Genomic DNA, 25103 nt, shown 5'->3' with positions numbered 1-25103 from the left:
AATAAATCAACTTGCTTCTTAAAAACTGAGTGACTGGAGTGGCGGCTTCTTTTGTTTCTGAACCGGGTGATACTCGGGGGAAACACAGTTTGGACATAGAGCGGTTTGGTTCCACCGCATGAAGCCACGCACTTGCTAGCAGCGCCAGTAATGAGAGGAGACCTGAACCATCTAGTGAATATATATATATATATATATATATATATATATATATATGTGCGGAAACTCCAAGTTGCCACCTCCAATCTCATAGAAACGGCGAAGCAGGAGACAGACCACAGGTTTCAGGTAACTGATTTTATTTGCAGATTTTTCTAGTGCAACCGACCATGACGCGTTTCGGGCTATGCAGCCCTTGTTCACATCTATATATATATATATATCTCATGCAAGAGGGTAGATCGGGACAATCCAGAAAAATACACAGCAGCACACCCGAAGACAGCACAATATCATTTATTGTGCAGACAACAAACAACACTTTTCATCGAAGCACATGATTACAATTACACCATTCTGTTTTATTTCAAATAATGCTTTCCATGTAACACATTTCGGTTGGAAACCAACCTTACTCGCGCACAGAGAGTGCCATACACCGTTGGCTATTTCTGCTGTGACGTGTAGTGCAAAACCTAGAAGAAACACTACACCTTGGCCAGCTGCTTCTTGCCTGGGAATGAGAAGGGCTTTTTGGCTTGCCTCCTATTCTCCGGCATCTCTGGGCTACAAGAGACTTATTGAAACTCTGCTGGTGCTCCTGGACTCTGTAATCTGTGATTCCTACACTTGCCTGAGGTGCTCCCTCTAGTCCTGGACCTCAGAAGTGGGTTTTGAAGCTCTTTTTTGCAAAAATCATTGCAGTGACCCCTTTGTGACATTCAGAACCAAAGCAATACCCTCCAACGCCAATGCAGTGTCGCTTTGATGACAACGCGGGGCTCAACTGTGAGGTATAGCGACGATGCAGTGCTAACCCGGAAACATCACTGCCAGTCTTAACTTTGAAGCAGCACCAATCTTTTGACACTTACTTCGAGCTTCGATCACAATGCAGCGACCCAACTGGGTGAATCAGAACCAACGCATCGAGTCGTCGACATCAACACTTGCTACATACAAAGGCACTTTTTCAGAGGGCCCTGCGTGGGGTCTATAACCGGCCTGTCCTCCAAAGTGGTCAGCCTGACCTTTGGATTAATCCTGGTCTAGTGTATCCTCAAGTAACCTTTTAGCACTATTGACTTCTAAGCACTGTTATTGGATTTAATCTTTAGAAATCGATATCTCGACTTCTAGTGATTGGATTTTTGTTGTTATAGTCTTGTTTTACCCAGATAAATATTCTCTATTATTCTAAACTGTGGCATATTTTTGTGGTGTTTTCACTGTGTTACTGTAATTTAAGTGTTACACAAATACTTTACACATTACCTCTTAAGTAAAGCCTGCCTGCTCAGTGTCAAGCTACAGGAGGGCAAGCACAGGACAATTTTAGGTTGTGATGCTGACGTACCCTAACAAGGATTGTGGTTCCTGCTTGGACAGGCTAACAGACCCCTGCCAACTAACCTGCTGTAGAAAGAGGTGAAAACAAGAAGGGGGTTAGGAAACAGTCCTGTCAAATTAACCCAGGATACGATCCCTGCACAGAAAATAGAGAAGCGCAAATTAAGACGCCGGAAATATCATTGTAATCTAGTGTAAATATTAAGAGCTCAGAACTGAGCCATTCCATAATTATAAACAAAACCTTAACCAACTGGACTAGCTGAGCCCTGCTGTCATCCGTATTCATCGTGTGGCTTCTGTTATGCTTTGTTGACGATTATCATTCAGATAATTGCCTAATTAATTGTGCATGTAATTGCTGGTGGATGTCTACTCTCACGCTCTCCAAAAGACTATGTTTTAGAGGAGTAGGTGCTATTGCATGCCATTCCAAGAATACATTCCAGGGTCGCCTGCCAAAGGCAGCAAGTTCACACACAGGCATTTGCTTGAAGTGCAACGCAGAATTCTGAACGTTTGATACTGGCAATCCTTACTGTAAATCTTAGAGCTGTCAGCCAAAGAAATCCATCTGTTGCAGAACAATGCACTGGTGACTGTACAGAATGCTCTGTACCGTCACGATGGTGCCATGCGAAGGCTTTTGCAAGTGCAAATAAGAAACAAACAGAAGATTTTCAATATTACAGAGAGTACTGAAAAACTAAGGCACTTAGAAATGAATATGGACTTGCTAGACAAACAATGTAGACATTGCGGACTTCAGACATTGCGGAAAGTGGTCATTTCACCGCTGGATTGAAATGAGAACTGCTGTTGACAATGCGATGCTTCGAAAACCGGAAGGAGAAAAAACAACTGCTGCAGAAACAGACAGATTGTCAGATTGCCGCAGGTGGTAAAGTTGTCGTCGTTGGTAATAAATGCATTACACTCATCATTCCCATTATAGGATATAGGGCTGAATCGAAATGTATGTATTTATCATCGATTGAAAAAAATATAATTTCTGAGATGATCTCTTTACAGTCCAAACCATATTTAGCTCAAACAACTTGGTGGGTGCCTACACGTGGTCACTGAACACTCAGATAATTGAAGAAAGATGTTGTGATACAGAATTCCTGACACCTTCCCTATACTTTGCACTAGAACACTGGGCAATGATATCTTTTACTACTGGGGTGAACATCTGCTGGTGCGAACGTATTCAAAACACTGTCTTAGCTGTTATAAGAAGAACATTGCTTGTTTTACAGGTTGTATTGTTACCGGCAGCAGTGGTTAGAACTTGCAAAATGTTACCACTGGAGGTAACAAAGAATCCTAATACCATGGGCTGTAACTTGTGGTGAAGTGTTATGTCTTATAGAATGAGGTACAACAATTTGAAGAGCAAATGAAAGTACCACACTTTAAAAAGATTGCATGATGTCAAAACAGTGCAGCAGAGCATGCAAGGCTTTAAGAAACTACCTATTTGAGGAAACACATTTTCACACTATAAGTACTCAAGCCCTTTCACAGATGGAAATACTATGTGTACTTACTACAGAACTTCATTGCACCTTTACCTTTCCTTGTCACATCCTGAACAATAGCAAGTGACCTCAAGGATGTAGATCTGTGACAAGAAACAGCAGGACTTAAGATTGCTAGTAAAGAGCCATGTCCCTTGTCAGAGCCTTACCTACTGAAGCTATACTAAGCAGTGCAAGGTGTTTGACTGGGACTCTTCAGCAATAGATAACACAGCACATAATTCTCGTCCGTGGTTTTAAACCTCAACTTAGGAAGGAAAGTGATTGTCCATTAACCACCAAGATAATGGCATACATTAATCTATGGAATCTCTGAGAATGACAATGCCTAGACCATATTCATGTTCGTGTGTAGAGATCATTCAATGAAAGTCACATTTACTGGACCACGTATGGCCAGGCAACAAGCCAATAACACACATTTAAAACTGATACCAAGTTACATCTAAAAGAAGAAGACTCCCACATGAAACAAAAAAACCTGTGAAACACAGGGACAACAGAACAACAATATGTTGCAGAATAACCACAAAGTATAACAATATTGGCAGGGCACCACCTTTGAGACACCTGACCTGACAAGAGTGTGCACAAGTCAAAGACCACATTTTCCATTGTAGAACACATAGAGAAGGTGGAAAAAAGGTCACCATCACCGCATTCCATCACAAACATTAAGAGACGCTAGCAATCAACCTTTGACTTTCTCATAGGCAACCCAAAATAGTGGAATATCCAGTGACTGCTCGAATAAGTAATCATTTGTCTTATCACAAGAAGCTCAACACCAACTGACGTAGACAGGCAACATTCCAAGCATCACAACCAATGGGAAGAAATCTAGAACTGAAGCATCAATATAATTAGTTTAGAAAACAGTCCAGCCGGAACTGCCAAGCCATGTCTTCCCTGGACCGGAAACAAGCATCCTAGGATTGTTTCTGGCTATCACCCGTCTTCAGCCAGGATAGCTTGACTCCAGTGGCCATGCCTGAACTGGGGTGGTGTGGTGAGCAAAATAACGATGGATTAAACCCAGATCTGTGACTGGAGGTGAATGTTTTGCCATTGTGCAACATTCCGTCCATCAATTCTTGTTTTTGCATGATTCAGTTCGAAGCTTTTGCTGTTTGAATACTATATGGATCCAAAAATTGAAAAGTGTGGATTAAAACGGAAGTGTCTGCATTTATAGAACTCATAAGCTGATGTTTGGATACAAATTGGTGGATTTCCCAAATATTTGAGTGAAAATGGGGAGACGTAGGGGAAACCTATTACAAATATTATTACCTTGGTGCTAGAGGCATTTCTGTCATGCATTAATTCTGCAGTGACATTCAGAATTGATACAGCCTTTGAAAACCTCCTAACTATCCTGCCTGATGCACTGAGATGATCACTGCTTGTTACCTTGCATGGAGAAGCCACCAATGTAATGTTGTCTAACATGGTCACTTTTAGCACGCTTATAATATTAGTAGCTCTGTAAAAAAAATTTTATTGAACATAAGTAACTCTTATTACACAAAAAACTGGAAACCCCTGCTCTAGTATTTTTAAGTGCATACTGTCATCTACTAAAAACACGAAGTAGTAGTTTTTTAATGTCAATTCAGTTTAACAAGAGTCATGCAAACAATCATGCAAGCATGAAAGTCAGTGAGGAGCTACTTGGGACCTGAAGTCACGAAAGCTGAGACCCCACTGACCTTCGACAGGAGTTGCTCAGCAAATGAGCTAACTAGTATGTTTCAGCAAAGCATCACAGAGGAAATAGAAAATTGTATAAATAGAACAGTGCCCATCGTGGAAGAACATATATCTAGAAGGATGACCTCCAGCCCTAAGGAGAATTACTACTAGGGGGTCGATTATGATTGCGGTGAATCCGCATCCCCCGGGCCGGTGGAAGCCACCGCCGGCCCGGAGGATGCGGATTCACCGCCGCGGACCCTGAAAACCCCCCCCGCCAGATCATGATAGCGGCGGGATCAGCGGCGGACTGCAGGTCAGCCCGCCGCTGATCCGCGGGGTGTTGACCACAATTTGGTGGCGGTGTCTGCAAGACACCGCCAGCCAAATTACGATGTGTGTGCAAACATGCTTTTCCGCCGCGGATTTTCCACCGTGGAAAAGCATGTGGAGATTTGCTTCTGGGGGGCACTTGCGGGCCCCAAGGGTGTCGGGGAGTGGGGGGTGCACATGGGTTGTACCTATGCTACCCCCCTGCATTTGCATGCACAAAGCGACAGGCACAACGCGGTGCCTGCCGCTTTGTGCATGTAAATGCAAAGCATGCATTTTTAACCTTGCGGTGGGTGCTGCTTCAAGCAGCACCCGCCGCAAGGTTAAAGATACGGGATGTAACCGCCAGGGTGGCGGTCACATCTTAATTGCTATGGAGGGACCGCCACTGCCACTGCGGACGGTCCCTCTACCTCGGGATGGCGGACGGACGCAGGTCCGTCCGCCATCCTAATAGGCCTCTAAGTTAGGTGAACAAGATCTCACACATCTGGATGTGCTGTTGCAATATGGCAAACATCAAACTTCATTTTTTGTTGACTCAAAAGATTATTTAGGCACATTAACGTCAAAAATGATTAGACCCACAAGTGAATACTCCAGAATTGCAAATAAACATGGTCATTCAACCTTCTCAACCACAGTTAGCCACCTTCTCCAATTGGCTGAAAGTGACTCTTATCATTAAAGGGCTAGCATTGCATACATATGTGACACTTTAGCTGCCACTCCCAAACAGAAAAGCTATATTTAATATTTACATTGAAAACTAAAGGGTGTAAGAACATTTATCATAGGGTACAGAACAACAGAATAACATCTTTAATAAACGTATAAAAGACATTACCTGAGAAACTCAGATACAGGACTATCCATCATCAATTGGTCACAAAGCAGAACACTGCATCTGTATGCTGAGAGTAAGACTTATAGTTTTAGGTTCTAGTGATAATTGTGTTTGTATGTTGGGTTAGTCAGTTTGTGGGATATCTTAGTGACTGGTATGATTTTATTATGCAGGTCTTTACTATTCCCTTTGGTTTTTGCAGTAACCGCGGTTTAATGGCTTCAACTTTTTTTTTCAGGGTTTTTCTTTTTTTGGGGGGTTCCTATATCTAGCATCAATTGAATATTCTTATAGGGTTCTTCTAGACTGGGCTGCTACAAACCTTCTTTCCGGTTTGAATTAGACAAACATGCCACATTACTTGCTGAATCTCATGACTAGGCCGAACATGAGGTGCTGTTCCTGGGGCAATATGCCAGGGCCCAACAATATGTTGAGGGGGAGCATCCAGGATGCTCATTGGGCAGACTTTTGTGACCCCTCAGGGGCTCTTTCTTAAATACCCGAGGTACACCTAGATGTTTGACTGTAACCACGAATGAGGGTATTTATTTTGACTGCCATGCTTCACTATTATACACAACTTTACACCTCCCACGTTCCCAGGGACACCGTTGATCAAATGGTGTATCTCAAGGAGATAGCCATGGTGTGGATCTCCACTGCGCAACGACAAATTCTCAGTGAATCCATATCCAGCAAGGAAATCGTGCAAGACATTGACTCGTTGGATGAGTAGAAAGCGGCCTCACTGGGGGATTCTACAAACATTTTAAGCACATTCTTGCACCATACCTCCTGGCCATGTATGCAGAGGTCCTAGACACCGGCATCTTTCCGCTGATACTGCTGGAAGCAGTGATTACCCTACTCCTCAAACGTGGTATGGATTCACATCACTGTGGCTCTTAAAGACACCTCACACTTCCAAACTTGATAAGAAGATTATGGCCAAGGTCATCTGCAATCCCCTTTCCCTCTTGATGGAGCAAATTATATTCACTGCACACTCAGGATTTGTCCCTCATCAATTCACCTCCCTGAACTTGCACACAGTCTTTTCAGTCCTAAAAAGGATCGACCCTGATGCCCTGGCTGCTGTTGCCCTATTAGACATGGAAAAAGCCTTTGATTCCCTAGAATGGCCATTTCTCTACACCATGGTTCACAAGTTAGGCTATCCCCGTGGCTTTACCTCCTTGATGAGACTCTTATATACAGACCCCACAGCATGCATCAGTGCAAACGGCTCACTGGCCTCCACCTGTACATTTACGCAAGGGACGAGACAGTGGTGTGACCTATCCCTATACTCTTCATAATAACCATGGACCCCCATTCCAGCTTCCTTCAGGAGAATCAAATGCACTGTGGCCTGCATTTAGACACAGCCCCTTACTGTCCTGTCCCACCTGGATTACGCAAATGCCATTTACCTAGGTCTCCCCAACTATTTACTTAAGCGCCTCCAGATGGTGCAGAACTACGCTGCTAGGCTGATCCTAAAGCAACCTAGATGGCAGGCGGCGACTCCTCTTCTCATCAAGTTGCATTGGCTTCCAGTCATACAACGCTGCTATTTTAAAGCAGGCTGTATGGTCTTCAAGTCATTACATGGCAAAAGCCCTAAATTTATTAATCAACTGATCACCAGACACGTCCCCTCCCGTAACCTTCGCTCACTCCATCTAGCCCTGCTCCAGACCCCCCCTTTAAACTCAAACGCTCTGGTGGACTTAGATTTGCAACACTAGCCCCCTGCCTATGGAACACCTTTCCCCTGGAGATCCGATCTTGCCAAGACCTTCTACCTTTCCGGAAAGCACTGAAGACCTGGCTCTTTAGACAAGCTTTTTAATCCACCTCTTACACCTTGGTTTGTGTTACTGTCAATTTCAGCGCCAAGAAACTAATCAGTGTTAGTGCGCTCTATAAATGACTTAATAACATAACATAACATAACATAACTTATCTCTCTATAAGCCGATGATGTACTGCTGTTTGTATGACACTTAGAGGAGAACTTGGCCCTGATTATTCACGAGGTGGTCCGTTTTGGTGGCCTTTCAGGCCTCAAAATCAATTGGTCTATGTCAGGGTTGTTACCGCTTACAGATGCTACTTGGCCTTGTCAATTTGAATTACCACTGTCCTGGTGCCACAGCCCGGTAAAGTTTCTTGCTATATTCCTTCACAGAGACAGGTAGCCTGTGACAACTAGACTACAGCTCCTCTATTGGCAGACTGACTACACTTGTGGACTGGTGGGCTCCCCTACCACTGCAGATGATTGTCGAATTTCAAAAATAAAAATGGTGGCTCTTTCTCTTCCTATATTGTGTGGCCTCTTGCTGAAACCTATCTGGGCCAGCAGGTGTCCACATGTGAGCTGGGACACCTTGGTGCTTCCTTATGAACGAGGTGCGTTGGCGTGCCCCACTTCCATCTGTAAATACTTAAACGCATAATGTCACAATGCCCACCACTGCTTTCATAACAAAGCATGCCTCCCCTACACCAAGCCTGAATTTGATCAGGCTGTTCCAACACATATGGCTTCCCTTCTCCCTGCGGGGAGCCCCCTAGACCGTACAGACATTCAAACCCTGTCCACCACCAGTAGGGCTTGGAGGAAACTTTTACGGCTGCTGGAGGGCATACTACTCTACCCGTTGACCATCACACACAACTCCTGGCTCCCCATTACCCTAGAAGCCTTGGTCAAACCCTCGCTGATATAACACGCCCTACACACGTTCAGGGATCTCTTCTCCGTTGGGCCTGCTCTAACTCACTCCATTTCGCTATTGTCTCCAGCATGGATCACTTTGTGATGGTCCGTATTCATAGTGTATTACAGGCCACTATTCCGACATATCCACAAGCACCGGATATATTCACCTCCTGAACCTAGTGATTGACGATGGAGATGGGAGACATCTAATCTCGAGACTATACCCTATGAGTGTGGCCTCACTGCCCACCCACAACGGGAAACTCAGAGCTATTGGGAGGCAGATCTGGGATGCTGACTAACAAGATATGGCCTGCTACACACAGACAAACCTTGTTTCACCAAACCATCAGCACAAACTCATACATTTAAAGTTTTTGTGCAGGGCCTACGCTGCCCCCAACAATTGACACTAGCTTGACCCCACAAGGTCCTCCAAAAGCCCCAAATGCCACCTAGTGGGAGCAGATTTCATACACATGGCATGGGCATAGGCATATTGCATCGTATTGGCACGCAATATTCTCCCGATCAGCCAACATCACCAACATTGACTCATGCCCAGACCCACTATTGGCGTTTTTAGGCTATGCACATGACCTACAGAAAAATGCCCGTTGATTCACAGCCATGGCCCTACACCTTGCCAAGCACGAAATCGCCCTTCTCTGGGTTAGTGGATGTTCCCCCATGGCCAAGGTGAGGCTCAGCAGCTTGGACTCCACCAGTGAATAGTATGCCTCCCTGCAGCCCCCCATCTGCAGGTCGAAGGACATGTGGTAGCCCCTATGCCGCCTGCTGTAGGTAGATGACGCATCTCAGGGCTCCTGACCACAGATGATGTAACACCCTAACTTCTAACACAATCCACTTAACATACCTCTCCACCCTTTACCACTCCCCCCCAGAACCCCTGCTGCCCTATACTGCTAGTGAATAACATATACAGGACATAGTTCCCTGCCATTAAACGTACTGGTGACTGTTGAGCACTACTCTTTCGCATGGTAGGATTACTCACTGTATGTAAAATGTTGTTTCTATATGTAGAGAGACCATTAACCCGTTGCATCCTTGTGACGGAAAGGCTCCGTCACGAGCCTCGGGTGGGCTGTGCTGGTGACGGAACGGTTCCGTCACGGCCCGCTCGCCCCGCCTGTGCGACGCTGATTTCGTGCCTGCGCGGCGCGTTCTATTAAGCGGGCGGGGCCGTGACGGAACCGTTCCATCACAAGCACAGCCCACCCGAGGCTCGTGACAGAGCGGTTACGTCACGAGTACGGGAGTGCCGCGCGCCCCCCCCTCCCCCTTAGCGCTGCGGCAGAATAGCCGCCGCAGCTAAGGGGTTAACGTGTTTCTTTCTGTTCAGTTGAGAAAACTGATTTTCTTCACAATATTGACACCAGCACCCGCATAACCTCAAGGATGATCGAGATGTCTTTACCAACTATCTACTGAACTTTTACCTCTGCCTATGGGTGTGTAGACACAATTTATAACTCTCAATGATTATTGTGCTTTTTGATCATTGTTCAAATAGATGTGTGTAGTTATATCTGCCTCAATATGCCTCTTGCTTGTAGCATTGTCCTGGTGTTATTGTCTACCGTATGTTTGTTGCATAAATAATCAAAATCTGAGACATTGAACATATCTCTAATAACGTGTTTGAGAGGATCATATGAAAGACAATTACAGACAAAACTGCTTGTCGGCCATTTTGAAGTACGTAAAATGGTCAAAAGCAGCAAAAATGTATGTCTTCTTTTCTTTAGTAAATCTCTGAAACATCCATTTTACTCCTGTGAAACAATTCTACTAGACTAATAACTTTTGTACAGCAATTGAAATACATCAAAAATGCATGTGCGTTATATCTATGTCATAGTATGAAAAATAGACATAAAAAATACAAAAATAAAATAAAAATCAGCCTTTTTACCTGGAGAACAAACAGAATATTAAAGATTTCTGTGCATGTGCTTTCTGAAAACACTATTGTGTTTATTACCATAGCAATTAGATAATTTACAGTTATCATTTTCACAGTTACCTGTGGGCCAGCTTGAATTATGCCATGTGACTTCATGGTGTTTTATTAATGTATGTTTTATATATAAATTGGTAGTAATGAAAACAAAAATACATATTTCCTAAGATTATGTTCACAACTACCCAAACTAAAGCATGATAAAGCAAAGGACTCCAAAAAGTAATTAAATGGCTTGGCTCTGACTGATTTTCAGTGGGCACTAATTGGGTTAAATGTAATAAGGTAACTCAATGTTATCCTAAGGTAGAGAAAATCGAATGTAAGAGTTTGCACTACCAGGACATGTAAAACTTAAACGTACATATCCAACTTTCGAAATACATGACACCCAGTCCTATGGTCTGTTTAGGGCATACCCTAGGGTTGATTTATATGCTTTAATAAAGGAAAGTTTGGGACTGGCAAAACAGTTAATTTTGCCAGGTGGAATTGGCAGTGCAAACCGCACTCACAGTCTACAATGGCAGGCTGGGACATGATTTAAAAGGCTACCTAAATGTGTGGCAAAATGACTGCTGCAAGCCCACAATAGCATTTAATGTACAGGCCCTGGGCACATGTAGTACCACTTTACTAGGGACTTACAAGTAAATTAAACATGCTGATAGGGTGTAAGCCAATTTCACCATATCTAAAGGAGAGAGAGCACAAACACTTTAGTACTGTAAGCAGTGGTAAAGTGCGCAGAGGCATATGGAAAACAAAAACAAATCCAGCAAAAACCAGAAGAAGTAAGGCAAAAGTTTGGGGGAAGGCTGCCAAACCAGGTCTAACAGGGGTGCTCTGTTTTTGCTCTTTTTTTATTATGTGCGAGGGCACCCACAGCCTTTGCTTTTCCTCTGTCTGTCTCTCTCTTTTTTAAATAGGCAGCTCTGGAACCCCACTCCCCAAACTGCCTCTGTTTTTCTCCCACCCACACTCCAGCATTTGCGAGTTGGGGAAAACACATCTCTTTGCTCTCACCCTCTGCCAACCCCTGTCATGTGGGGCGGAGGAAGCCCACATCACTCCCTAGGCTCTGACGAGCTGGGTAGCTGATTGAGAGCATGATGGAGGGCCAAAGGGTACATCAGTATTTCTTCTAATTCTAGGATGTGGGTCTCCCTGGGACATAGATTCATAGATCAGCCCAGCAGGGCTGCTTGTCTTGTTGTTGCATTGGCCCCCGGGGAGCAATCTAGAGTTAGGGGAGGGGTCTACATGCACACCTGTTCCCCCAGCCATTCAATTATATAAGATGCGACACCCAAAGCACCTAGCGAACACACTCCATTCTTTATTTTCAAAGGTGAAATCTTTAAACTTTCATATCTTGGGCCCCATTGAGTCAATGTTGTCTTCTTGGGCTCGTTTTGCACCCGGTACCCAGGGCTAGCAACCATGGGCATTTTCAATAGGCCGATTGGCCTCTAAAAGTAAGCACTCTTTGGGGAGCTGGGTCTACTGGCCAGCTTTCTCCTCTGCCTAGCTCCTGGTGCTCCTCTCCTGCTGGTGGGGGCATCTTGCATTTGTGTGAGGAGGGTAAAAGTTCAGCCTGGACCCTGACCCATGAATTATTGGAGGAGACCGCCATTTCTACACAGTTGCATCATATATTTGCCCACTGAGGACTTTTGATCCCTGTGAAGCCTGGGAGTACGAGTATGAGTATGTCCACTGGGCACCATTTGGCCTTTCTCTGGAGGCCCCACTTAGAGGGCATCATTCCGCGAATGGCTCAACCTGGGTGCCCTTGAGTTCCTTGGAATATCCTGGTTCTCGTCCTTAGCAGTATTCTTGCCTCCGACTACATTTTTCTACAACTTATTATAGACATTTATGATACGCTGTGGATGCCCCTGTCTTCCACCTGTCCCTATAATGTTTGGTTTGTTCTGTAGCGCCCTGAAGAAGGTAGCCCGTACTTTGGTGTCTCACCAAAACGGTGTCTTCGGTGTCTCACCAAAAGGCGTGTTGGCACCACTAAAAACTGAGCATGAACCAGAAGAAGAGATCTCCATCTCTATGATGAAGTAATGGCCATGATGAAATATTTGGAAAGGCCAATATTTTGCTATATAATTTAGTTTTGATTTTTCTCTCAGGAAAATTAAGACAATTGCAGTATATTTTTACAAAGAAATTACATGCCATTTCACCCTGTATGTAAGGGTATGGTCTGGTTCCACTATTCATATTTTTTTAATGGTTTGTGAGAGAATTAGTTAGAATGAATGAAGGATAACAGATTGTGGTATGACGTTAGTCTAAAGTTTTAGTATGCTTGGAGTGTTGAGTGGCTTGTTAAACAATTACTTTTTTTTTACTTTCTGCACTGCTTTTTCTGAAACTTAGTTGTGATGTGAATTGCTAATGAGAAAACATACTGTACTTATATTTTAAGAGACAAAAGAATTGAGTTGTTTTAGAAAAATATCATTTCAGTAATAAACGTGTTTACTGTAAATGCCTTGTTTCAAGAATATAATATTGTATTAATTACTAAGAGTCATACAAATGTTGTGATGTGGAGTTGGCAGATTGGATTGTGCTTATAGTCTCTCTCCCCTGGTCCTGCCACTCTCATTTCTGTTTTACAGGGTCCCTTTCGTGTTTAGTAGGTATTTTGCATAGTCCACTTACTGCCAGCCAGCAGAGTGCTCTTCAGCCCGCACTCCCTTGCCCCATACTCTTGGAGAGCTCCTAAGGTGGCACTGGACTCCAGGTCTTCCCCCACCTGGTGCACAGGGGGCTTGAGGAGGCCACGCTACTGGCCCTGAAGAGACCCATAGTTGTCCTGGGGCCATCTCGGCAGGCCATCAGGTGGCTTCTCTTTGAGGCTGGTCATTCTTCCACTATTGTCACACCCAGATCCAGGATCTTCTCCTCTGTCTTTCGATTGTGCAGGTGTTTTTAACAAAGGTGGGAAGTTCTAGAGGCAAGGCTGCCCTGGTCAATGTTAAGATTCCACATCAACTCTCCACCCCTGTCCCAACACTCCAGAATAGAATTCTGGGACAATCCAAAATGGCTCTGTCAAGTTTTCTCTGAACAGAGCTCCTCTGTGGACCTCAGCTTCACTAGCTGACATCACAGCCAGATTTCTTCCACCCAAAACTTCAAAGGCAAGCCAGTGCTGTGTTGGCTCCAGATTTCTGGGCTTCATTCCTTCTATTTTAGTGGGCCTTGTGGATCCCACCCTAGGTACAGTGTGACAAGTTAATAGTTAGTTGAGGCCCCTGCTCAGGAACAGAGGAGTTAACTTGCCCCAGCAGGTTGGATAAAGGCCTTTAATCTAATTATGAGCTGAGCCAAAGAAATATGACATCTTGTTGTCGGATAATATATATATATATATATAGTGTGTTGAGAACAGCATATTCAAACTTGCATGCATGTTTTACCCCATTTTGACACCCTGCAGGACTGTGTGGGCCTAAGTGGAATGAAACTGTACTTTAAGACAGTTTTCACCTGTATGTATAATAAGGTGAACCACTACATATTTTCCAGTAAACCCTACTGACCTAACTATTAATCCTACTAATATTATAATGCCTACCCAAGGGCAGAACCAATCCAAATCAGAATCCGTTCTGCGCGAGGCTCATGTACTGGGATGAACACAACAGTAGTCTCCTACGCAGAGCCTGCACACACACATGTGCACCTGTGTTCATGTGTAACAAGCCCTATGCCCCTAACCCAAGCTGCGCTTTGTACGATTTTTCTTAAAATACGAACAGTGGTGGTAAACATGCTTAGTCCAATTACCTTGAAACATCTTGGTGAATTAAATAGGTGGAGCTCAACTGCAACATTCATCAATAAAGGATACATTATTTTGAAGTGGTATACCCTGTTGCAGGTATACAACAACTATAAAGAATTTAATTTGACAAGTTTTTTTTCAATACAAAATTAGGTACATTAATAGTGTACCACACAGTTCTTGTATTCAAAGTCCATACATATATAAGTGTAAAGATCAGTGTGATTCGGGGATCATCCTTTACGACGCAACTATTACCCTGCACTACCATTAAAACGCGGGGATTACAATGAAAGTCGTTACAACGACTTTCGCTGGCGGGCGCTGTTGGATAGGGAATAGTTTAATTTTCTATCCAACACCTTCCCTTCTATCCACGGGGACAGGAGTTGGAATAGAAAATTAAACTATTCCACTATCCAGCGGCCCCCAACGCAAGTCGTTGTAACTACATGCGTTGTAATCCCCGCGTTGTAATGGCATGCGGGGTAAAAGCATGCATTGTACTGACATACAACCGTGTGATTCTGCTTAGTTCTGTGTGAAGTGCCCATCAAAACTTTTTTCTCCATGATTAAGAAGGCAATGTAAAGTGATTTAAGGCCAATGTGAAATCCTTGAGGTTTAGGTCTCGAAGGTCAACTGCATTTGAGACTATCCTCGGGAGTATGTGACATACTGCCAAAATGGTTGATCCTTATGAACCAATAATCCAGTAGGAAGCACTGGCATAACGTAAGGCCCCACAGTGTGGGGGACCCACGAGCACCAGGAGGGCCCCCTCAGCAAAAGTGTTAGGTGGTAGACCAGGAAGGGGGACCTCTTTCGTTTACTTTTCAGGAGAGCCCCCTCAAGTTTTGTTACGCTACTGGCAGGAAATCCAATATTATGGCATATGATGGAGCACGTAGAAAAAATCCTACAGGTAGAAAGCGCTAAAAGCTGTAAAGGGCACCAATATTGTATCCATGTGATTACAGGAGCTGTGAATGGGGAATAATCACCTGACAGCAAATGCCAGATTCAATCAAAAGCACAAACCTTTTCTCACATATCGTTACACTATTCCTTCAAGAGCTCTCTATGTGCATTTAAGGTTTTACCCAGACTCCTGGGAGACTAGGGATTGCCCTTGTTTTGTTGAAGCTGAACAGAGTATGGTCCAATGAACAATAGGTGATGGGTAGGAAGCAAAAAGGATCAGTGTACTACCAGGAACTTTTCGGAGCACCATCAAATCACACTCAAACTGGATTTTCCCATTTTTTCAGATGACATTGCGAGCCCTATCTACTACAGAGAGTTTCTCCAATCGTGGGTGCAAAATCTTCAGTCATAGGACATCACAGAATGACCTGAATAATGAATATTATTAACTAGGCAGGTCACTATGTGCAACCCCTAGTGATTGGCTACAAACACAGGGAGGATGACCTCTAAGAAACAGCACATCAGCATTCCTGTGTTTACATTCCCACGAAAAAACATGTTATTGTAAAGCAGTCCATGTTCCTTAGATGGACTGGTGTATGGCAATGGGGAGCTGGCTATGGTCCCAGGGACACGGCCTGCTTCCTCTGAGGCTGTCTCACATGAATCATCCAAGCTCGTCCTTAGCGAATCTGTAAACACCTCCTCTGAGAAGTCAGTAACATTTCAATGATTGCAAGCCCAATTGCAGTAACACATTATTGATATATCCCTTTGCTATGTCTAAAGGGACTCCCCTTTCACAGACTTTCTTGCTTGTGATACAGAACGAGTTGCAAAATCCCTTTTGTGATTCAGAAAAGCTTTTCTTAATTGCTTAAAGGGTTTAGTAATTGTTAAATGCCATATTGCGGTCACAGATTTCATGGTTTTGTAAACTGCACCATTTGCGACCTTAAAATGCATTATTGCATCGGACCTCAGGATCTTACAGAGGGCTCTGTTGTAGAATAGTATTTCAGGCTCTTAATTATTGTTTAGTGTTGCAAAGTAGAGAAGGAAGCATTCGACAAAGCATGGAACCGGATAACATAACAAAGATGAGATTGTAAAAATGACTACAGTGGATAGGAGGCACCTGGAGACAGATAAAGAAAGCGTCACCGATATATCGGAACTGCAAAGCTGCTTGACCCTAAGAAAAGGATATAGAGGCCATGCCATCTGAGTGATGACACAAAAGTGATTTAACAATGTGGAAAACGGATGTAAACAGAAAAAGGAATGGTACTACATGTAAAGGTAAGTTTTGTTACATTTTCTATTAGTATATTTTCTCTGCCTCGCATGCAAGCTCTCCATGTCAGCACATTGTTACTCTGTAACAGTTCAAGCACTACAAAAGTATCACAATGACTACAAATCACAATTTATCTTTGAGTACCTAGCATAGCATGATATTTTTACCGGTTTATCATCCGCCTATAGTAAGGAAAGAGTTAGGCATTGAAGAGCTACTCACTGCAGGTATCTGTTGAGCTCCTGCTGGCTGCACCGGGACCAGTGGAAGCGATGGAACGCCGCTTGCACCAGAGGGGCCATGATGCTGCCCATTCTCACTTCATCTCCGCACCTATTGCCCTGGCCGTCGTGCTCCATGCCTAAACTATGAAGAGGAAAAAAGGCTTGCATAAGGGTCTGGAAGGCAAAGTTTACCACACTTTCTCCTGTTTACAGCTTATGTAGATCTACTTTATACATGGTATGTGTAAGAATATAGGTTAGGCACCTGAGAGCCGCTTGGCAAATCAGCAAAATGCTCGACATAGCAGTAGAACTCTCAAATCACTGGGGTAAAGAGCAAAACTGCCCATTTATGAGATCCAAAAAGGAAAAGGGAAAGTGTTAAGTCGGCACAGTGCAAAATATTGTGGAACCACATTTGAAAATTGAAGGATGACACGTGATAAAATTAAATTTTATGTTCGATTGAAAATTATATTACACATTTTCAGAATTTTGTGTTACGCTAAATTCCAGAAATAATGCCTTGCCACATAAGGGCTTTGTGCACTCTGCAAAGTGTATTAAACAAGCTCAGTTTATTTGCTGTTAATCTGTGGAGGAAGCCTAACTGGAATTTAGCACAAGGCCTCTGAGGTAAAAAGTAACAGGTGTGACTGTTGCATTGTTCATAATCTGAAAGTGACTGATAAAAATGTAGGTAAACCAAGCAAGTTAGCATTTCTATAATCCAAACCAGATGAGAAAGTTGCATGGACCACTAACAATCTTGCTTTATCTCAAATGAGAGGAAACATTTCCGCTAAGCTCTTCATAAGGAAGTAACAGACCAGAAATCTTGTTGTCAAGTGAGCTGAAGGTAATTACAGAGTTGAAAGTAACACCAACATTTATGGTTAGTGTATCAGGGGCTGAAGGAGGCAAGAGAGTCAGTGACTACCAAATGGAGGTTCATGTTTAAGAAGATTTCCTAGAACCAACACCTCAGTTTTATGTCATTCAATCTAGAAAGGTTATTGATCATTAACCATGTGACAGAAGCAAAACATTCCGGAAGTTTAAGTGGAAAATCAGAGTTACAACCATTTTGTTGAATTAGTGATTAAATATTAGCAGCATAGTTCAAAAAGTAAAGCCGAAAGAATTAATTAAAGCAGCTAAGGTGTACCGACCTTTTGTTTCCACAACGTTAGTTTACGAACTGACCTATGTACTAGTAGACTGGTTCATAAAATAATGAATCCCAGAGGTCAGAAATCGACCTACATAAGACCAATATTAAAGCAACCCCAGTTACATGAATGAGTTGGGCTGCTTAAAAGAAGAGTTTTACATTTTGGAAAACTTCAGTGAGAGCAGGCGGTGGTCCTCTGAACCACTACTTACTCATCCTGAGGCTTACACCCTGATTTTCAAAGAGGACACTTGTTCCTTTGCGAATCAGTTACCCCCCCCCCCCCCAACTTGGAAGCCAGTAACTGATCAGTGGTTTACAAACAGAATTTTGGTTGCAAACCATTGATATATATGGTACATATTCACAGTTTTGAATGTCCAAAACACACTCCCTCCAAATTGAAAAATGGTAGTTTCTTATAAACCCATTTTGTGATCTTGAATTTTTTTTCTAAATTGCAAAATGGATTTGGAACACAAGAAACAGTAATTTGGAGGTCACAAACCCTGGAATTTAGGGATTCTCAGGGTTTGAAACCGCTAAATCACTTTGTACAACTAGCCTTAATGGTGTTAAATAAATGTAAAAGAACTCCATGAGGTGCACGATAATTCTTAAAGAATTGATGACCACTGTTCATATTATTTAATGAAAGGTTCTTTACTTCTCGCACAACTAAACACTAAAAATAAAATGACACAGATACACAATGAAAATGAGCTCACTCTAGCATCACATAAAGTAGAGGTACATATCACAATCTCTCTGTTGTGTTTCTATCTGAATACCAGGTTGTTTTTCTTTAAGTATACTGTCTCCCACGAGCCTTGTACTGCAAAGTTCCATATTCTTTGCGGGAGCTCTGGGAAGGCAGTTGCTGTTGAGAGATGTCCCTGACATGTTGTCCCCTCTGCTATGGTGTTTCAACAATAAAGCATCTTTATTACTTCTAATGGAAGCATCCTACTTTGCAATGTTGGCAATGATCTTCATGTTGAAACTGCATTAAGGAATGAACCTATGTTTTATTTGGCTTCTACTCGTTGGATGTATGTACCACAGTTTGGGACAACATTTCGTTGGAATTCTACAGTTTCATTTGGAGACAACACTTCATCAAAGTGCTACAATTGGGGTCAGTATTGATTTACCCCATCATCCTTATTTGTGATTTTCATTCTATGTTATTTCTAAACTTTACTCCATATTCGTTAAATCCAACGTACTCTTCTAACACTTTGTTACTGTTTTCTGCTTGTAACGGACCGCATATTTTGTTTCATTGTTTCATATTTCATATTCATGGCAGTAATGAGGTTTGTGTGGAACAGTTAACCTACTGTTGGATCCTGGTATTCAAAGAAAGCGTAACCATTGTGGAACTCTCCGTTTGCTCTGAAGTTTCTGAGCATTCTATTGCTTCTCTTGGTTCTTCATTAGAACTGGAATTCGTCACTTGGATCACGTAGTATACGACGCTTAAAGCTTGTCTGCGTACTACCAATGACGTGCGTCGTATTATGTAAGTCTACGTGCGGCCATCTTGAGGAGCGTTTATTCACCTGAAGATCCTTCACGCTCTAGTTCTCCTTTGGATCAACGGTTCTGCGCTTATAGTGTCATTTTGATGTGTGATGTTCATTTACTATTCTTTTTCTACCTATTCACGCATCGCTTGAAAACAGCAACTGTTTGTTTACATTTTATTTGCTCCACTGTGAGTATTTATTTTCTGGTATACTTTAACAGATACTTCTCATTTTAATTTATCTCTCCCACATTCGAGGTTTTGACATCATTATATTTCTGACATTCAGTGAACTAGTCCTTTTGGTGAAGAAGGGACACTGAAAGAAGGTTATTATTTCAGTCATGGCAACGCAAAATTCCTCTATACAGCAACCTCAAGCGTTTTGGCCTGCAGGAAGTGAACCTTGCATGAATTGGATGCAATGGAAATCTTAATTTTAAATTTTTATTGAGACCATTGATGGAGAAGGGAAAATTAAGCCTTAGAGCAAGAAGAAACTGTTTTTGCATTCTGTCGGTCCTGGTGGGTTGAAAGTGTATGAAGAAATTACTAAAAACCTCAGGCGGGGGTGATTCTAATGTTTCTTTAGATGTTTTAAAATACTTTGATAACCATTTCACAGAAAACAAGAACCTAATGAAACTGTTGATGTGTATGTTGCTGCTTTGAAAAAACGTCCTGAATATTGTAAATTTGATCACCTATAAGAACAATTTATTATAGATCAAGTTGTCATGCACACTCGTGATCCTGCAATTCAAGATAGGCTTTGGATCAACGGTGATGCAGAATTAAAAGATATATGAGCTATAGTTAGAAAAGCTGAATTATCTGGCAAAAGTCACACTAGTCATTCTAAACAAAATCTATCTAAACAAAAATGTAATTCAGTAAACACTTATGAGTCTAAAAGAAGAGAGGATCTTTAATGCTATTGTTGTGGGAGTGGTTCACATTTAGCTAACAGTAAATTTTGTCCTGCACTGAAAGAAACATTTTCTAATTGTGAGTTAATGAGCCATTACGTTAGAGTTTGTAATAGAAAAAGGGGCAAAAGGTGAAATCTGTTTATGAGGCCACTTCAAGTGAGGATGAAACATTAGTTAAGAAAATTGTGCATTGTTCTTTAAAAGATGTTCTAGATGAATATAAAATTGGAAAACAATTCATGCTAAACATTAACGGTGGTACCAAAGATATATCAAAAAAGCCCATTTGATCTGATGATTGGAGGAGTTTCTGTACGGATGTATGCGGACTCTGGTTCTCCTTATACCATTGTAAATGAAAATGTGTGGAATGCTAAATTTAAGAAAAAGTTGTGTAACAAACTCTGGACTACTGACATCAGTCCTGAAGGGTATTCAGGAGAAAAAATTGACATAGCGGGATTTAGATCCTTTACCTTCAAATTTAAAGGCAGAGAATCTTTAGGAAAGTTGTATGTTGCAAAATGTGGACCATCTGTCCTTGGGTGGAAAGATCAAGGAAATCTCAATATTATTCTTAATCCCAATAGTCCTGATCTTGTTTTGGTAATAGACGAGAGCGGTTCTTTAGGGAACGTGATGTTAAATAAATTTGCCAAAGTTTTTAGTGGTGGAGTTGGAAGTTTTAATGGTTTTGAACACCGCATAATTCTAAAAAATGAAGCTTGCCCTGAAATGCATAAAGCTAGAGACATTGGAATTAGAAAAAATAGTCATTGAGGATATCATTGAACCTAGTGAATCCTCGGAGTGGGTTTCTCCCTTTGTAGTAGCTACACTCCAATTGTAAAATGTGGCTCTGTGTTGACTTACGTCATCTTAATAGGAATATTGTAATTGACAAGTTCCCCCTTCCCAAGATTTCGGAAACGCTAGCACTAAGTGATTCTCCACAATTGATTTATCCGCGGCTTACCATCAAATTTTGTTAAACAAGGAAGTCAAACATTTAACTGCATTCATTACTCCAATTGAATGTTTTCAATATAAAAGAATGCCCTTTGTTTGGCATCTGCAGCCACTGTTTTTCAGAGGTTCATGCATCAGCTTTTTGGTAAACACCTTAAAGTGAGATGCTTCCAAGATGATATCCTTGTTTTTGGGAAGGACAAAGCAGAGCATGATTGTTTATTAAAGGAAGTTCTGAGCATTTTGGAAGAGAGAGGGTTAACAGTTGAACACTCGAAATGTAAGTTTGGTGTAAATCTGTGACTTATCTCGGACATGTTTTATGTGGTAAGGGTGTTGCCTCCAAGCCACGGTTAGTTGAAGCTATCAAAAATGCCCTTCGTCCTGCCAACAAAGATGAAGTGAGCTCTTTCCGAGGAATGGTTAAATTTCATGCCAAATTTGTAGATGGTTTCTCCAGCAAGGTATTCATCATAAGACAATTGATTAAAAGTAATGTAAAATCTCATTGGTCTGACCTTTGCCAAAACGAATTTAAGAACATTAAGGAAGCTATAATTCATCCTCCTGTTTTGGGTTGCTTTGATGTTGATAGTAAATGTGTAGTTACCGTAGATGCCAGCATCAAAGGTTTAGGTAGTGTTTTGTCTCAAAATAATGAGAAGGGAAAGGAATCCATTATTGCCTTTGCCTCCAGAGTGCTAGCTCTTTCTGAGGAAAAATGTTCAGTTATTGAAAAGGAGACTTTAGCCTGTGTTTGGGCTGTAGAGCATTTTCACGATTTTGTGTTGGTTAGAGAATGTATTGTTAGGCGTGATCATAAAGCCCTGGTCAAGTTACTTACTATGGAAGGATTGTTTAAAGCTTCAGCTAGTGCCAAGATGTCAATGCGACAACTAGATTTTATATATGTATATTTGGAGTTGAGTATGTTCCTGGTAAAAGCAATGTCTTAGCTGAATTTCTTTCTTGCATGCCTTTAGAGTTGCAAGAATGTGAAGTGAATGAATGGTATTCTTTACACGTAGCTCTTATACATGATGAAGGTTCTTTTTGTGTCAAAGAAAAAAAATGGAGGGAGGAATAGTTAAAGGAGAAGGATTTGTAATGTCTCATTTCATTTTTGCTTCATGGTTGGCCTGAGAAATCCAAGGTTTCTGATAAACTTGAACCATTTTGGGAAATAAGGAATGAGTTATCTGAAAATGAAGGTTCCATTTTTCGAGGGGATAAAGCCATTCCTCCCACCTCTTTAAGAAAATCCATTATGAGTCTATGCCATGAGGATCATTGTGGAATAGTGAAAACTAAACAAAGAGTTAAAAGATGGTTTTGGTGGCTGGGTATGGATTTGTGTGCAGAAAGGAATGTAAGAGATTGTATGACTTGTGCTAATTCAGACAAATCAATTCATAAAGATTTATTTCGGAAGTTTTAGCCATAAAAGAAGATCAAAACATGTTTAAAATACAATGTACACGGATGACATATAAATTCATTTGACATACATAAAAGTTAATACCAGTGCTAAAAAGTAGATTTTTAAAATAGACCATAGATATTGTAGCATAAAAACATAAAACTTGCAGTATGTCCCTTAGTTCATTTGGAGCCTACAGTTAGCTACTATACACAATTTTATGCAGTAGTAATCAAAAGCCTACGCTTATACCACATAGCTGCGAGAAATTGTGAGACGGCAAATACAATGGGTCTGGATAACTCTGTTTTAAGTATTGTAAGAGCTTCATGCAATGTGAAAAACCCAAGTTCTTGCACAGGGGTATGAGCCAATACCTCCTGGTCTTAAAGTATGCTGGACAAAAGAAGAGAACATGTAGATCATTTTCCAAGTCACAGTTACAGCCAGGGCAGTTTTTTGGGGAGTATGGGGACCATCTACTAATAAAGGCTCTAATAGGTAGAGTACCATATCTCCATTGTAGATACAGTTTCCTAGCTAAAATAGGGTAGATGTCATCCATGACACACTCAAAATGATAGAAATCTTTGACCCTTAAAAAGGAGTCGGTGAGGGTGCCAACTTGGGGATTATGAAGAGCAGCAGTAAGTTTACTGTCGTGGAACAATCTCGATAAGTGCTTGCGAGAGACCGCATTGTAGCCAGACTCAGGATCAGACCACAGTGCAGGTACTCCCAACCTCCTGCATTCATTCTTAATGTACATGAGCCACGGAATCTTCCCTGCATTAGGTAGATTTAGTATTTCTTTGAGTTCAGGCCTATAATTTAGCAGCTCAGGTAGTGTCCAGAGCCTACGCCAGAACCTCAGGGGTTTAAGACCTAATTCCTCATCTATCGGTCTAAAACTCAAGTCAAACCTCAGGGGTAGGAGGGGAGTACTAGGGACAGTAATTGCCTTAAAAATGTATTTTCAGTTTTACTGATCTCAGTCCTACATGAGTAGCCCCAGAGTTCGCCACCGTACATGACCTCCCCCCTTGCTTTCATTTTATAAATTTCCAAGGGTGGACCAATAGGTTTATTGGTCGACATGTGGGAGAGCTTGAGGATACCCCCTGCAAGTTGGGCCAGTTTCAGTTGGGACTTAATTTGCTGGGGGGCCCACGTCATGCTCTCATTTATGGTTACCCCCAGATATTCGAAGATCTGAACCCTTTCCAATCTAGTTGTGCCTATGCTGAGGTTCAGACGAGTGGTGGCGGGGGGTTGAAGATCATGAATTTGGTTTTGGGAGCATTTATCTCCAAACCCCGCCCGCCACAAAATGCCTCAAATCCGTCCAACGCTATATCCCCATTGGAGGTTTAGACAGCAAGGGGGTGTCATCTGCGAACATAATCGCAGGCACCCTACTACCTGCCAGCTTTGGGGCATTGGTGTTCAGCACGCCGTTCAAATGGGCGATTACCCCGATGACATAGAGGCAGAAAAGGGTAGGTGCCAAGACACACCCCTGCCTTACCCCCCTGTCAACAGGGAATCTAGATGATAGTGCTCCATTCTTCCCGCACCTAACCCGTGCGAAATTCGCCTCATGAAGCCACATCAGCATGTTCAAAAGTTGAGGTGGTATACCCAGCTCAAGTAGCACAGACCATAGTTTCCCCGTAGGCCCAAATCAAAGGCAGCACGTAGGTCCACAAACACCATGTAAAGGCTGCCACCCTGTATCCTGACAGTTTTCCAAAATAATAAAGTGTGACGAAAAATGTGGTCCATGGTAGATGTGTTTTTCCTAAACCCTGCCTGATATGGGCTAAGAATTGAATGGTCGTCTATCCAGTCCTGTAGGCGATCTAGAATTAGCCTTGCAAAGATCTTCTGCGGCACATCAATAAGGTTAATAGCCCTGTAGTTGTCTGGAACCAGAGGGGAACCCTTCTTAAATATAGGGACTATCTCTGCGCCCAGCCAAGTACAGGATACAGCCATTCCTCTCAGGATTGCATTAAACATGATCTGTAAATAAGGACCCCATATTTTTGGTTCGTGTTTGAAGAGGTCTCCCGGGAGTTTATCAAAACCCGGAGCTTTAACAACCATAAGTTTAACTATCGCATTGCAGACCTCCTCCATTGTAAAGTCGACCGC

General features: G+C 42.3%; 1 protein-coding gene across 1 annotated transcript in view; it reads right to left on the bottom strand.

Moving 5' to 3' along the window:
- ADAMTS2 (ADAM metallopeptidase with thrombospondin type 1 motif 2) overlaps positions 1–25103 on the bottom strand; it is a 1719397-nt gene that overhangs the window by 774179 nt on the left and 920115 nt on the right. The window contains exon 8 of the mRNA XM_086931466.1: positions 16919–17062. Within this exon, the coding sequence (XP_086787592.1) occupies positions 16919–17062 (144 nt within the window). The remainder of the gene's footprint in view (positions 1–16918; positions 17063–25103) is intronic.

This window comes from Lissotriton vulgaris, chromosome 7, assembly GCF_964263255.1.
Source record: "Lissotriton vulgaris chromosome 7, aLisVul1.2, whole genome shotgun sequence".
Taxonomy (NCBI): Eukaryota; Metazoa; Chordata; class Amphibia; order Caudata; family Salamandridae; genus Lissotriton; species Lissotriton vulgaris.
The sequence above is the reverse complement of the archived record's forward strand: the minus strand, read 5'-3'. Positions and strand labels throughout refer to the sequence as shown.